This window comes from Emydura macquarii, unplaced genomic scaffold, assembly GCF_026122565.2.
Source record: "Emydura macquarii macquarii isolate MOO-44397 ecotype Brisbane River unplaced genomic scaffold, CSIRO-AGI_Emac_v2 contig_527, whole genome shotgun sequence".
Taxonomy (NCBI): Eukaryota; Metazoa; Chordata; order Testudines; family Chelidae; genus Emydura; species Emydura macquarii.
The window spans coordinates 213,474-230,355 of record NW_027130664.1 but is presented as its reverse complement, the minus strand read 5'-3'; the positions used below and the strand labels follow the sequence as shown (position 1 = coordinate 230,355).

Genomic DNA, 16,882 nt, shown 5'->3' with positions numbered 1-16,882 from the left:
CTACAACACAGTAAACAGGTATGAAATTGTAGAATGTAAGTATACTCTGAACAGTAATTCAGTAAAAACGTCATCATGGGATTCTATGTTTATCGTCTTATGTTAGGTTTCACTTCAACTTTTTACTTATAACTTGAGCAAAGATAAGTTATCTAACTACGAGTTATGAGAACCCGCCTGGAATATGAATATTAGGATGTGTTCTTCCTGGTTCATGCATCACCACCATTATTACCACTTTTATTATTTTTGTAGTAGCATCTGGAGGCCCTAGTCAGGAATCAAAGCTGCATTGTAGTAAGCACTGCAAACATATAACAAAAGGATAGTCCCTGCCCCAAAGAGTTTACAATCTAACTATAATATGAGAGACAACAGGTGGATTCCAAAAAACAGATGGGGGTGCACAAAGTAACCGTGAGATTATTATGATAAGCAGCAGTCATGCACATCAACTGCTTAATCACCAGTAATAAAGATTCTGCAGCTGGAATTTAGTTAATTCTGTTAATGCATAGATTATTAAAGAATCCAACTGACTCTCCCATAACTGCATTGTATCTATAGTGCTAAGGGGAGTAAAGTAAAAATGAAATTTTTTATTTGGTTAAGCAAGCATATAGGATTTATGGACACAAAAGGGTACAGGATCTGTTGTACAAATAAGTAACAATTTTATGTAATTACTTCTATGACTATTACCATACTTTAAATTTGAACTGAGTTAGCTAAGAGTAAAGAAAAATCTGAACATTTTCTTAAAGCATGAGGGCAAAAAAGTGTACTACTAGTTAGCTCAAAACCAGTCAAATCAAATTTTACCAAATTAAACAAACAAAAAACCAGAAAAAAACCCAAAATCCACTTCACTTTTAGGCTGGAATCAAGCATGAGAAATTTCAACCCAAAGAACAATTTTCCCAGAAAGTCAAAAATACTAATAAAATAGGAGCTTATAATTAAAGTACATCCTAATCATAATGATTATTATTGTTGGGCTGTAACAATACAAAGGACTGTGTGAAGTTCCACTTAGGTAATCTTGATATCTCTATGTATAAGACAGTACAGTACACTGTATCCAGTACTGTATCGGACAGTATTCCGATATAGTGGAGATGCTCCAAGTGAAAAACTGCATTTCAGAACTCCATTATACTGGTAGTTTCCTAATATAGGAAAATTTTTATAAACCAATGTAACGTTTGACACCAAACCTTTTAAAAATTATCTTATTAGCTATGGAATGCAATAATTTAGTAATACCACCAATGAGAAGGGATTTACTATAAAGAGCTCTCCTACCTGACAGTGGCTGTAGTGCCTTTTCAATAGAAGGCAATGGTTCCTTTCTGAGAGGTCGGCTGAGTGAAGCATCCTGTGCACTGAAGAGTCCAGGGCTGTCACTTAATTTTTTACGTCCACTAGTGCTGGTAGAGTTAGTGACTCTGCAGCTGCCTATTGCACTTGTGAAAAGATTTGTGTGTTCATCGCTGCTAGCTGGCTCAGAGCTAGGGGTAAATCCTCCCAAGGACAGACCTGGAGAGTTTTCAGAACAGTCTATCTGTAATGGTGTCTGTAATCCCAGTGCTAATGAATTAGACTCCGAAGGTTCTCTCCTGACCCACTGTTCCTCTCTACTTAGCAAATTCTTTGAAGGTGAAAGGTGTGGACAAGACATATGACATCTGTGTTTCTCTTTGTGTTTATATCTCTCACCAACAGCCTCCTTCCCAAATCTGTAGCGCTTCAAGGATTCCAGGACCGTTCTGGAAGAGCTGTTGGCTGTTATAGTCTCCATGGAAACCTGAGGTTGCTCTGAAGAACGATGTTCTCTATGTTTATGACGATGTCTGTGTTTATGTTCAAGCATCCAGCCATAAGCCATTTCAGGTGGAACACTGGGGTAGGTGCTCATAGAGAGGAGTGGAGTCCTGCTAGTTGTGAGGAAGGCCTCCTGACGTAGAAGCTTATGCTTCTTCTTGTGGTATTTGGCAGGATTAAGAAGCAAATGGCCTGTATGCATGTAAGAAGGTGGTGGCAGTGGGGTAGTAAAAGAAGGAGAAGGTGGTGGAGGATAAAGAGTTGGAGGGTATCTTCCATAATAACCTAATCCTATTGGAGTAGCTGCAAGGGGAGAAGGAGAATAAGGCATGCCATAAGAGGGATAGAATCCAGTACTTGAAAGAGGAAAACTAAGACTATGCATGAAGGGCATTTCTGCCATAGCCTCTCGCATCTTGGGGGGTCTGCCTCTTTTCTTCTTTAAATCAGGTTTTCGAATGTAGTGCAAAGGATCTAAAGGAAATGTTGGATGAGTATAAAAGCTATTGAAGTTTATCCTAAAAATAGTAGGCAGTAGGTCTCGGGGTATAAAATGATGACTTCTGTGGGTTATTCTAATTTCACTCAAACGATTTATTAGTTCCTCTAACTCAGCAAGGAAATCAGGGTCTTGCCTACCTCGGAGCTGAGGATATTTCTTTTTCCTTTTTCGCTTCTGTCTTTTCATTTTATCGTAGCTGAGGTAATCATGACCCCTGCGCTTACATTTATGTTTATGTTTTTCTTTTAGGCTGCTTAAAACTGTTGAGGTTTCAGGGGAAATGAGGGAAACATGCTCAAATGAATGTCTTTTCTTCTTCTGCCCACAGAACTTTTCTGCTCGGTCTGAAGTACTGTTATTATCTGTTCCTATTCCACTGTCGCTGGGAACGGTCTCCTCACTGTGAGACTCACTAATTGGTGAAGGAGTGGCTTCCTTCAGTGATGTCAGTTCACTTAAGTGAGAAGGAGAGTTTGGCAATAAAGTAGGAGGAGATAATCTCCTCCTTCCCTTGGAGGCCTTTTTCATTGCAAGAGTCTGAACTACACTTCCCTGTCTGGAGTGTATATGTAAATATGGCACTGAACTGGGTTCAACAAATCCTGCATCACTGCTGACAGGGCTCTGCCCTCCACTTGCTGCAGAAGACTGAGAGCACACTGGAGATGGAAGAACCTCTGAATTATTAGCTGCAGAAGGCAGTAAAGGAGGAAGTACTTGTCCTAGCATTGTCCCAGCTGTTTGCTGGGTAGTATTCTCAAGAACAGTTAAACTGGCAGAATTACTAGTTAAAATACCATTTAAGATAGCTTTAGGTTTCCTACCTCTCCTCTTTCCTATGTAAATGGTTCCTTTCTTGCTGACATTTATCTGCTGGCCTAATTTTGAACCAAATGTGGCAGCAAGGGTTGACACTGTAGTGTGGAGTTTTGATTGCACTTTCCCTTTGTTATTTGGTTCCACTGTGCTAGAGAGGATCTGATTCAAAAGCTTTTTTCGTTTCAAAGTTTTCATTTTGTTTATTTTTCGGATAATTGTTTTCATTAATTGCCCATTATTTCTTTTGATAACTTTTCTGTCCGATTCTACCTCAAGGTCTCTCATGCTGCACATACTAGTTTTCTGAGCTTCCTCTGAACTCCTGAACTGGTCCTTCCTCTCAAAAAAATCCCCACTACATTGCTGATCACTTTCAGATTCCATTTTGTTTGAATTATCTGTAGCAACAAAAGGTGCCACAGACAGAACAGGTGGTTTCATTTTAACAGCTGATCTGATCTGCCTTTTAGGTCGCCCTCTCTTCTTAGGAAAAGTCTGTCCTGTTAAGCTTTGTTTTAGGGAGGGAATTTCTATCTCTGGCTGCAGAACAGGAGGCTCTCGCTCTTCCTTTGACTGCACTGAGAAGACTTTTGATGCTGGAATCTTTAGGGTTCTCTTTGGGGGACCTTCCAGCTGGGGCATCTCCTTTGATTTAGGCCTTCCTCTTTTGGGCTTATAAATTTCTGGTAAGATGTCACCTGACACACACACACTGGAGGGCTGTTTGTGAGTACTACAGAACTTTTGAGTCTGTTTGTCAGCTTCAGTTAACAGTGCAAGAGACTGTCCACTACTAGACTTGCTTAGTTTTGGCAACTGATGTTTGACAAATTCATGCTCTACAAATGAAGTTGACCCTATATTTTTCAAGAACTTGACCTGCTCCAGATTACTGTTTGACAGTGCACTGCATGAAATGTTTTTAAAAAGCTCTGACCTTTCTAATTCTAGACCCTTTGGAGGCCGACATATGTTTCGAGACACCACTTTAGTCCATCGTGGTTTCCTTCCTTTTCTTTTCTTTAAAGATTTTGACTGACTAGCACTCAAATTTTCAGCTCCTTGGCAAGGTTTCCCTGATGCAGTTATTGCACCAATCTTTATAAACTGTTTGGTATTAAACAGACTTGTGAAGCTAACCACTGAAGACGTGACAGTAGCATGAACATTTGATTCAGTTGCCAAACTGGGGATTTTCCCTATGGAGGGACAAGTTCTTGTGGTATGTGTGTGTGTGGCTTTTGAATCATTTAATTCTTTATTCACACCTTTAAAATCAGTGCTCAGACTATGATTCAATGATCTGTTCAGATGCAGAAGTGTACTGTCTGAAGAAAACTGGGTCTTCCCAATCTGCTCAGAAATTCCTTCTAAGAGATCTGCTGTGGTACTTATATGTGATGGATTTGAAGCTAAGTGAGAGGAGATTGCTGTGGGGCTCCTGTTTAAGTTAGTAACAGACACTGTGGGTGAGGGTGATGGGAGGTTTCCCTCTCCTACAGCACTAAATGGGGACTTTGCTGTAGATACATCTGAAGCTCCTCCTGTCCTGAAGTCTGGTGAAGTGCAATACACTGGAGGCTGCTTTTCATGCTTAGATGTTTCATAAGTCCCCTTTTCACTGGCTGAGAAACTGTCCTGCTGAATACAGGTTCCTTCATTAAATATTTCTTTGTCTATACCACCAACCTCTTTTCGAACTGAAATCTTTTCCAAGATATTATCTTTATTCTGTCTTATATGTTTCTCAATAGTTCTACTGTTGGTATTGTCTTTCAATAATTCTGTAGTCTCATGGCTTCCAAGGTTATTGAAGTTTGTACTGCAAGAAAGCTTGAAGGGCTCTGAGGCAGAACTGAGAGAGTCAGCTTTCAGAATTCCAGAATCCTTGTTAATCAATCCTGCTGCAGTACCAATCCCTTGCAGTTTCTTCCCAGACTCTTTGTTAACCAATGCCGCTGGGGTGCCAATCCCTAGCAGCTTCTTCCCAGAGTCTTTGTTAATCAACCCTGCTGGGGTGCTAATCCTTAGCAACTTCTTCCCAGATTCCTTGTTTATCAATCCCACTGGGGTGCCAATCCCCGGCAGTTTATTCCCCAACTCCTTGCCTACCAATCCCACCGGGGTGCCAATCCCTAGTGACTTCTTCCCCAACTCCTTGTTAACTAATCCTGCTGGGGTGCCAATCCCTGGCGGTTTCTTCCCAGAGTCCTTATTAACTAAACCAGCCACACAGCTAGTGATTGGCTGCTTCTTCCCAGAGTCTTTAACTAATCCAGTTGGAGTGCCAATCCCTGGTAGCTTCTTTCCAGAGTCCTTGTTAATCAAGCCAGCTAAAGAGCCAATCCCTGGTGGCTTCTTCCCAGAGTCTTTGTTAACCAATATGGCTGCAATGCCAGTCCCCAGTGGCTTCTTCCCTGAGTCCTTGTTAACCAATCCAGCAGCAATGTTAGTTCCTGGCAATTTCTTTTCTAAATCCTTGTTAATCAATCCAGGTGCAGTTCCAGTTCCTGCCAGCTTCTTCCCAGAGTTTTTAACCAACCCAGATGCAGTTCCAGTTCCTGGCTTCTTCTGCTTTGTTTTGGAAGACTTTGAGGGGGGGCAAATTGCAATAAGTTGAGCCAATTTTTCTGTTACAGTTGTTGCTCCATTAATTTGTGATCTATCCTTCAAGTCAGGATCACGGCTACCAACAACAGGAGGACATGACTTTCCATAATCTGTCATTTCAGTGGGTAGTGGAGAAAGCTTTGTTTCTCCTTGCATGTCTTCAGCACGGAATTCAACTGTTGCAACTTCTCCAGCTTTCTTGTACAACTTTGAAGGGTCCTAAAAGTTTAAATAAGAAAAATACTTTAGGAACCGAGTAAAAACAGAAGTTACTTTTCTCTAATCATACTACCCTGTAGTGTTGATGTAATTAATTATTGCTATTTGATAATGCATCCTTTTGAATGAGATGTTGCATCTCAGTAGATTCTATCATTTTTAAAAGAATACATTTCAGTGGTCATGTACAGGCTTTTATAAAACAATCACCCATCCACCTTCACACCACCCCGTACAAGTAATTTAATCTGTTCTACTGACTGGAATTTTTTTTTTTTAAATGTTACTGGTCAGGCCTGCTGATGGAGGGAGGGAAGAGGAGGGGGCAATGACAGCAATTGCCCTGGGGCTTGGCAATTTAAAAGGGCCCAGGCCTCTTCTGTCCATGGCCCTACCCACACTCCATCCCAGATCCCGCCTGGCCCCAGCCCACTGCTTGCTGTGTCGCTCCTTGCCCCCCACTCCAGGCCTCCCCACCATCACTCACCACTTGTGTCCCTCCTCTTCGTTCCCCCCCCCCCCCACCTGCTCTCTGCCTGGGGAAAGGAAGAGTGTGGAAGAGAGGAGGGGGACCGAGCAGAGGGAGGGAGGGATATGGTGGTGAGGGTGACGGCCTGGGGAGGAGTGGGGGTGGACTGTGGGAGGAAGAGGCGGGATGGGACTGTTCTGCCCTGGGGCCCAGAATTGCTGCTGCTGGGCCTGTTACTTGTATAGTTAGTGTTCATGAAAGTGAATAAATAATACCACCTCCCTGAGTTATTATTATTTGTATTATGGTAGCACCAAGGAAGGCCTCAATCCACGAGATAATGTACAATATTCTTAGAGTAGGCAAGCAGTGTTGTAAACTTATCCATACACAGCTCCAACAATATCCTTCAATCTTGTCCCACAACACTTCCTACTATTATAATCATGGGTTTTCACCATAGTAGACTGCTAACTGTGCTAAAATAGACTGAACTGCATGGTGGTTTTGTGCAGTGGAAAAGTGTGGAATAGAGACAACCAAAATTATTTTCAGCTGTGGCTCAAATCAAATTTGAAATCTATTCTCTAGAGGTGAAAAGCTACAGTAATGCAATAATCCATTACATCACTAAACTCTTTTGGGGAAATTCCAATAAATTAACCTTTTTCTGATTACCTGATAATTCCTTATAATTATCAGGTAATGAAGTAGAAAATACAAAGCTTGAAGAAATTCACCTCACACATACTGGCCAGAGGATTAAACCTTTAAAGCAGGGTCAAAAATATTGGTGCTGCCTTACCCACCCAGCACTACCCTCCCTGAAATTTAAAATACAAAAATTGTGTTCTGTTTATTCTTACTGTATTTGTCAATCAATTTCATATTTAACAAATTTTACAAAACTAATTAGAGCTGGCCAAATAGCAGAAAAAATATTTGTTGAATATATTCAAATGTCACCACAATTGATTGAATATTATTTGATGAATAGGAGGTGACAAGCAATAGAGCTGCTCAAATACTGCAAAAAATTTTTGTTGAGATATTCCGGTGATGTTAATTGAGTAATATATAGCAATATTCTTTTTTGACCAGTCTTATGTACTCCAGTCATTTGTGCTTTTGATAGATCTTCTTTCCCTTCTTGGCTTCATCCACCATTTTATTTGGTCTTCAGCAGTCAAAACTTTTTTTTTTTTTTTTTTTTAAATAAAAGCCTAAATTTAGGCTACTATGTTTATGTGAAGTCAGTGGGATTTGTGCTCCTAGTTCATGTAAGCACTTTTGAAAATCCCACAATTAAGGTACCTATATATGGACTTTGGTGTCAGGAGTAAGGCCCTGAGCTGCATCTGCTCAGTACTCCTGACACCCTAATGAGCCAGTCAGACTGTCTGATGGACCACCCTGCCTCATTGGCTGAGAACACCAGCAGGGCAGTTCTTAAACCTAGGAGCAGTAGCACCTCCTCGCTGGCTGCTCAATGCACAAGCCCATGGGACTCTGCCTCTGCTCCTTTGGAGCTCCAGCCCAGACCCTGTCCTGGACCCAGTCTTGTCCCCATCCTGTACCAGCCTTGATCCTGCCTCAGAACCAGTCCTGCTCCTAGTAATCCAGCTCTGTCCCTCGGCTCTGACTCCGCCAGGCTCTGGTATTTGGACTTGGACTTCAGACCTGACCATTGATCTGATTCCAGACTTCAACTGTCTTGCCCTTTCTCTCTAATACTCTGACTCCAACCACTAGGCATGACTACCTACAGCCTGGTCTGCTGACTCTTGGGAGCTTAATTTCTAGCTTCTATGTTAGAAATTTTCAGCCAGTCTGTTTCCTTTCCCCCCCCCACCTCTCTTTCCATTCCTGCTATCGCTTTCTTTCTTTCCTTTTTGTTACATTGTGTACTCTCACTCCTACTTGGTATTTTATGTTTCTCCTATCTTCTACAATATCTCTTTACATGCTGTACTTCTCTTTTCTAATGTATCCCATCATTCTCTCTCCTCTTACACCCACCTATGCCCCCATACATAGGGCTTGGAAGTTTTACTAGACAGTGAAATATCTGAGACCTCACTGCCCATAGTCAAAACCAAAATGAGACACAATCCCTATGCCTTCCTGAGCTGCTGGGATAGGGGAATATACTAGAAATCTTACCAAGATATTATCCCTGGACAAGGCTCAGGTTGCTCCATATTTTGTAAAAGTCTTTGAGTAGCAGGTGTGATAAATTGGAAAGCCTCCCTATCCCAAACCTTCTGACTGTCGGAAGGGAGAAGGGGCACATTCTCACTCTCTTTCTATGTGTGCATGTGTCCCTCCATCAAATGCAGGGCTTCTTGTTTTCTTCAAAGGGGGGTCTCAGCTTCTCTACTCTTCTCCCAACTCCCTCCTGTAGGTCCTGCTCCTCAGTGAATAGCTCCAGTGCCAGCCTCTGCTGCTGCTCAGCTCAGAGCTTTCCCAAGTAGCAGTGGAGTAAAATTGATTTGATTCTTGTCAGTTTTACAAAATTGGAATATTTTCCAAAAAGGATCTGAACAGCAGCAGTGCAGATAATTTTGTTGTAGTTTGGAAAGCTCTGAGCAGCAGTAGACATTTGATGTTTCCGGTGGCAGATTTAGGAAAAGAAGCACTGCATTTACATTATCCTCAGCTCACATTTGAAAAGTTGTTCCAAACTATAAGAACTCGGACTGTCCTCTCCAAGTCATATACTAACTTGGACCAAGTCCCTAAAGCATGTGTACAGGTTTTGACTGCCTACAATATAAACTTGGGGAAAGATGCAGATCAAACTAGTCTTGGATGGGAGGGGAATCAGGATCTTGAAACTTTGTTTTTAAACGAGCATAGATTCTGCAGAAATTGATGGCACTCACCATGAAAGGCTTCTTCCCTCATTGTGGGTGAGTGCATATTTCAAGCCCATAAAAATAATTGTCAAGAATGTCATGGGGGGGGGGGGGGGGAATAAACTGAAACTGCTGCTGAATTAAAGACAAGAGGCTAGTAGAACTCTGTATTTTTGTCTGCAACTTCAGAAACCAAGCCCCTGTCCTAATTTGGAAGCCATGTATTTTGAATTTTACACTAAAAAAAAAAATCACTTAATCACAGGTAAGTTAACAAAAAATATCTGGTTTAACAAACACTTTCTAGAAACCAATTTCGTTTTGTTCACTGGATATAAAACAAAACAAATCCAGTTAATAGGGACATCTTGATAGTGAGGATATTTTGTCTCCCTAGGAGAATTCTATATCAATAGGCTGCTACTGTAGTTAAATATATTATGAAAGGCAACATTTATAACCTGGATCAATATAACAGCTCTTTGTTTACCACATTCTCTAGAATGTTAAATAATTGAGGGCAGGTGACATCACGTGATTTATCTAAATAAACTAACTGATTAACTTGCTGACCATGTAAACCGTCAACTGAACTGCAAAGAGTATTTCACCACCTTTCCCCATTATAAATTACTTAAGAGCTCAGCCAATCAAAATATTTTTAATGCCTAAAGCTCTTTTATTGCAGCAAGAGTATCTAGTGTTCAAATAAAGCTAGGATTTAAAAAAATTAAATATTCTGATCATTTAAACAAATAAGTGATTCCTAAAATGTTTCTAGATGAACCTGGGAATACCACTGAAGTAATAAGGCTTTTGACTACATGGATCTTTCAACATCAAAGGGAGTCCTCCATCCATTTATAAACACATCCCATTAATAAGGTTTGAACAATTATCTATTTTTATGATTGTTTTAGCCTCTCCTAATTCTCCTTACTTGTTTCACAGCACCCAAAGTGTGGTAAATTGTTTACCTAACATATAAAAACACATGGGTCCTGCTCTGAAGTGTTTATAATCAGACTAAAAATGAAGAACAATGGCATGAGAAAGGTGAGAGGAGGACAAGGGTTGCAACAGCAAAACTGTATGATTGCTTAGGGTGTATCGCAACCACTGTAATGAATTTAAGTTGTCTTCTTTGAAGATATGTTTTAAACTGTTCAATTTATATTACAAAAATTAGCAGTTTGTGTGTGAGCACTTGGGCCTAAGTGTGAGGGTGGGAAGAAGTTGTTGTTGCAGGATTAAGAGATGGGCAGGCCTAAAAGGAAGTAGAGTGAGAGGGAGGTGGAAATGGAAAAGGAGGAAACGAAGATTAATCAGAAAATACAATTGATAGAGATAGTGAGGATAGGCAGCTGAAGGGTCACACTGATGGGAGAGGGATGATGTAAAGTTGGACTAGACACCAGTGATAATATAGCAAATGTGAAAAAGTGTCCTGAGTCCAAGATCTGGTTGCATCAGTGACTAGGATGTTTTTAACCCTAGCTGCTTCTGGACTGGACGTTCCAGCCTCCTTCCCATTAGCTACAGTTCCCTCATTTTAAAAGGGGGGATTGTTAGCAAGCTGCTGATGCATACAGCTGATAATAACTGGAGCACTGGGTATTTTATTATTTTCCAATACTTCCTCCCACCAAAGGCTTTGGTCTTTATTATCACCTTAAAATATATAGATAATCTTTGAGGATCCAATTAGAGTGTCTGATCTTCCTGAAATGTTGCAGACTTTAACCTCTTTACTGCCCCTCAATACTAAATATAAAAGAAACCAGACTCATTTACCACTTCTTCCCACCTCTTGATTACAGACCTATCTTAAAACTGTCCCCCCAGGCTGTGTCTACATTGATAATTTAGGTAAGTCTTCCACTATTAATCCAGAATCAGTGCAACTCCAATAGTGCTAACAATGGCATGAATGCTAGTACAGACAAATAACCATGTCATCTAATGTTGCTCAGAGTAGGTCAGATAACATGGCAGTATATGTCTGTGGCAACCAATGTTACAGTTTAGATCCTTGCTAGTAGCCGCAGGGCCCCCACATGGGGTGGGGGGAAGGGTACACTTTACCGGGGCCCAGAGGCCCTGGGGGTCCCAGCCCAGGCTGCAACCCCCATTACCATGAAAAAATTATGCTTGGGTCCCGAGTACCCGTGTTAGACCAAGAGTGGGAAAATGGTCTAAACTTCTCTGCATAGATTAGGCCCTAGTAGCTGAATGTCACTTTCTATAATGCTCACTGCCTTGCTGGCCCGGGGAGTGACTCCAGAAATCAAACACCCAGTCTTCCACAATGCAGTGATGTGTTCTAAAGAAAAAACCTGTCAGGTCAGATCCCTCCAGGCCCTGTTGTTTCAGAGGGTTGATGCCTCCAGGTCCTACTCAGTTGTTTGCTTTGGAAGCTACTAGTGCTAGAAGGATTTTGTAATATGGAGAACAGTTTGGCACTGAGCCCAGTTTTTCCATGGCAGCTGCAATCTTATATAAATTGTACTGGGGCTTCACATTTCAGAAGAGCTTTTTTTCTTTGCATACACAAAACAGACAGCTGTGGAGGCAGCCATGACCTGTCCTACAACCTTGGAGGCTAAACAAGGTGTCACTCTTATTCCCCACAATAACTGATAGCATGGAAGCATATGCTCCCTTAAATGGAAAAGGAGTAATCCAAAGTTCACTTCTTGAGTTGACCAAGCACAATATAGCAGGATATGCTTTCAAAGAGTACAGCATTTTAAAGGTTTAATAGCCAGATTCATCCATAGCCCTACACATACATATCCAGACTATTGCTTTCTTTTTTCTTTCTGCAGTTCTAAGCTGGCCACATGCACCTGATTTAGCATTTCACTACTTTTTGTTGTGTATTGTGGTTGAAAAGTTTGCACTGTTTCTTATGGATGCAAATAGCGCTTTATAAATCAAGAAAGTATTTTCTTATTCTTATTTTCCTGTTGATTTAACTAACGTAAAATACCCAGGTATAATACGAAGGGTCTTTATGAAAGAAAGCTAACAGAAGACATTCATAGAGAAAACCTCATCTTGGATGTCTTGCTCAGGTACTGATGTTTGTTTATATGTTCTTACTTTTTATTTGATTTACTGTAAATCATACTGAGATGTCCACATTGAGGCTGCCCAATAAGCATGTATGATTTACCTAATACTAAACTATAGCAAGCAATGAAAAATTAATTATACTTGATAAACATACATATTATTCTTAAGTGATGAATGTAAGATTTAGGATATACTTACCTGCTCTCTACCATTAAATGCTGGAGTTTTGTAAATGATGTAACATTGTTCTCAGTTAGCAACCACAACTGGTTTTTGAAACATTCTTTTGTTTTGGGTACTCTCTCTTCTCTCTCCTGCCCTATCTTTCTAAAGCCTTAAGTAAGTGCAATGACGGAGTCACTAAATAACTAATAAAAAAGGTTGAGTAAGTGGCACTGCCCTATTAATTATTTTTGTATTATTGTAGTGCCTAGGAGGCCTCTGTGATAGATGCTTTACAAACACAAAAACAAAAAGAGAAAGATAGATGGAAGATACTAGAAGTGAACTTCTGCCTCAGTAAGTGGTGTAGGGTTTTGGTTTTATGGATCACTGGTCAACCTTCTGTAGTGAGAAGCAGATGTATAGTTTGGATGGCCTCCACCACAGTAGAAGGGAGTAGTAGGAGACAGGCTGGCTAGAATAGTCAAGGGGGCATTAAACTATTAGTAAAAAGGAGAGGGTAAAAGTAGGGAAGATATGAGCACTTAACATAAAAATCAAGGTGTTGCAAACAAAATTAATCAAACAATCTAAGGACATGAAGAGAAAAAATATTTAATTGCCTATACACCAAATTATAGGAGCCTGGATAACAAACAAGATGAACTGAAATTACTCATTTATGAGCATAATTTCACTCTAGTTGATATTACTGAAGCTTGAAGAGATGATTCGCATGATTGGAATGTTAAAATCAATGGTTATAACCTATTTAGGAAAGACTGAGTGGGCAAAAGAGGAGGGGGAATGGAACTCGATATAAAAAAAGGCATGACAATTTCCAAAACACTGGTAACTCAGAAGAAAGATCTTGAAAGCTTATCTCTTAATGTACTAACAGAAAAAGCACAAGATAGGATATCAGTTGGTGTCTGCTACAGACCACCAAATCCCACCAGGGAACAAGATGACCATCTATAATGTGCAGAAAAAAAAAAAAAACACCTGTGTAATCATGGGAGACTTCAAACTTAGTGACACATGCTGGAGGTCTCATGTGGCCAGTATTAAAATATCCTTGTAATTTCTAAACATGACAGATGACAATTTCCTAACTCAAAGTGTGTTGCATCCAACTTGGGGGAATTTATTTTTTTTATTAGACCTTGGCCTAAAAGATAAAGAGGAACTTATCACAGAACTAAAAATTAATAGCTTAGGTACCAGTGATCATGACTTGATGACATTTATAAGGTGCAAGGAGAATAAAGTTTACACCAGCAATATAAATACTTAATACTTTAATAGGGCCAATTTCACAAAGTTGAAAACAATTATGAGCCAGATCAGCTGGGAAGAAGAATTTAATCAGAAAAATGTGAATGATCATTGGAAATAATTTAAGAACACCTTACTACATGCCACAATCCCACAACTGAGAAAGAAAGTTCTGATGGTTAAAAAATTTCCCCTTTAAACCAGGTTGGTTAAGAAGCTATTCAAAAAGATAGCTAGATTGGCTAGATAGGGAAAAAAAAAATAAGTGAAAGAAAGGGGAAGTGGATAGTAATGAATATAAATCAGAAATAAGGAATTGTAGAAAATTGACAGATGAAGCAAAAGGACACAAGCAGGATTCAATGACCAGCAGAGTTAAGGACAATAAAAGTTTTTAAAATATATTAGGAACAAAAAGAATCCTAAAAATGGTATTGGCCTATTACTACATAGCAATAGTAGAATTATCAAAAATAATGCAGAAAAGGCAGCAGTATTCAATAAATATTTCTGTTCTGTATTTGGAGAAAAAACAGATGATATGGTCTCATCATATGGTGGTAACATTCTTTCCATTTCACTAGGGTCTCCAGAAGACACTGAATAAAAATTACTAAAGTTAGGTATTTTTAAATTAACAGATCCAGATAACTTGCATGTAAGAGTTTTAAAAGAGATGATGGGGAGCTTGTTGGACCGTTGATGTTCATTTTCAGTAAGCCTTGCAGCACAGAGGAAAGTTCTACAAGACAGGAAGAAAGATAATGTTGTGCCAATATTAAAAAAGGGTAAACAGGATGACCCAGGTAATTATAGGCCTCTCAGCCTAACATCAATCCCTGGCAAGATAATGGAGCAGCTGACATGAAACTCGATTAATAAAGAATTAAAGGAGGGTAATGTAATTAATGAAAATCCAGGTAAATTCATGGAAAATAGAGCCTGTCAAACAAATACCTTTTTATCACCCAAACTTGTAATTTCATTTTAAAAAAAGTTAAGTGTTGACATAACACACTAACTTGGGACTGCACAGCATTTTGATTTAAAAATTAGAACATACAATTAACATCGCACATGTTAAATGGATTAAAAACTGGCTAATTGATAGGTCTCAAAATGTAATTGTGAGCAGGGAATCGTCATCGAGCAGGTGTGTTTCCAGTGAGGTCCCAGAGGGATCAGTTATTGACCCTCCGCTATTTAACATTTTTATCAGTGACTTGCAAGAAAACAAAATCACCACTATAATGATTGCAGATTACACAAAAAATGGGGGAGTGGTAAATAATCAAGGGGACTAGTCACTAATACAGAGCAATCCAGATCTCTTGGTAAACCTGGTGCAAGCAAACAATACGCGCCTTAATACAGCTAAATGTATACGTATACATCTAGGAACAAAGAATGTAGGCCATACTTACCAGATGGGGAACTCTATCCTGGGAAGCAGTGACTCTGAAAAAGATTTGGGGATCAGGGTGGATAATCAGCTGAACATGAGCTCCCAATGTGACGCTGTAGCCAAAAGAACTAATACGATCCTCTGATGAATAAAGGGGAATCTCAAGTAGGAACAGAGAGTTTATTTTACCTCTATATATTGGTGCAACTACTGCTGGAATACTGTGTCCAGTTCTGGTGCCCACAATTGAAGAAGGATAATGATAAATTGGAGAGTGTTCAGAGAAGAGAATGATTAAAGGATTAGAAAACATGATTTATAGTGATAAGCGAATTAGATTGAGCTTGTTGAGTCTAATGGTGAGAAGGTTAAGGGGTGACTTGATTGCTGTCTATAAGTATCCACATGGGGAACAAAGAAGAATGAGGTCTTCAATCTATCAGAGAAAAATACAACATGATCCAATGGCTAAAAGTTCAAGTCAGACAAATTCAGACTAGAAATTAGGCAATACATTTTGAACAGTGAGGGTAATTAACCATTGGAACAATATACTAAAGGTCATGGTGGATTCTCCATCACTGAAAGTTTTAAAATCCACATTGGATTTTTTCTAAAGATATATTCTAGGAATTATTTTAGGGAAGTTCTATGGCCTGTGTTGTATGGGAGGTGAGATTTGACGATCATAAACACATAAGACTGGCCATATTGGGTCAGATCAATGATCCATCTAACCCAGTATCCTGTCTTCCGATCATGGCCAGTGCTAGATGTTTCAGAGCGAATGAACAGGACAATTATCAAGTGATCCATCCTGTCATCAGGACTGCTTCTGGCAGTCACAGATTTAGGGACACTTGGGGCATGGCATTGTGTCCCTGACCATCTTGCCTAATAGCCATGAATGGACCTATGCTGCATGAACTTATCTACATTTTTTTTTGAACCCAGTTATACCTTTGGCCTTAACAACATCCCTGGCAACAAGTGCCACAGGTTGAATGTACATTGTGTAAAGAAGTACTTACATTTGTTTTAAACCTGCTGCCAATTAATTTCATTAAGTGACTGCTGGTTCTTGTGTTAATGTGAAGGGGTAAAACTTCCTTATTTATTTTCTCCACACCATTCATGATTTTATAGACCTCTATCATATCCCCCTTTAGTCATCTCTTTTCTAAGCTCACCAGTCCCAGTCTTTTTAATTTCTCCTCACATGAAGTTGTTCCATATCCCTAATCATTCTTGTTGCTCTTCTCTCTGTACCTTTTCAAGTTTAATACATCTTTTCTGAGATGTGGCGGCCAGAACTACAAACAATATTCAAGGTGTGGGCATACCAGGGATTTATATCATGATGTCATAATATTTTTAGCACCTCCATAAGTGTGTAGTATTGGTTTGAGGGTTTTTTTGTTTGTTTTGTAGTATGCATTGTGTGTGTGTATGTGATTTGTTGTTTTGGTTTTGTATATGTATATTTTAACTAACATCAAAAGGTATAAAAACTTATAGCCAAGGATTAAATTAAACTAAAATAAATTTTCATTAAGTTCCAAAAAAGCACAGTATGATTTTTAATTTAATCTAGTTTTTGGGTTTTTTTTAAAACTCCGAGCCTAACCAAACTTCCTCCCTGACAGCCAGATAGAATA

At 39.6% G+C, this 16,882-nt stretch overlaps 1 protein-coding gene across 4 annotated transcripts in view; it reads right to left on the bottom strand.

Annotated features, from left to right (window-relative positions):
- The window catches only part of ASH1L (ASH1 like histone lysine methyltransferase), a 151,513-nt gene that overhangs the window by 93,542 nt on the left and 41,089 nt on the right, over window positions 1–16,882 (bottom strand). For 2 of the 4 annotated variants that reach the window (XM_067539158.1, XM_067539161.1), the window contains exon 3: window positions 1,306–5,974. The exons of 1 other annotated variant lie outside the window; for it this stretch is intronic. In XM_067539158.1, the coding sequence (XP_067395259.1) occupies window positions 1,306–5,974 (4,669 nt within the window). Of the gene's footprint in view, window positions 1–1,305; window positions 5,975–15,243; window positions 15,278–16,882 lie in introns of all 4 variants that reach the window. One more of the 4 variants, XM_067539159.1, reaches the window with a different exon arrangement.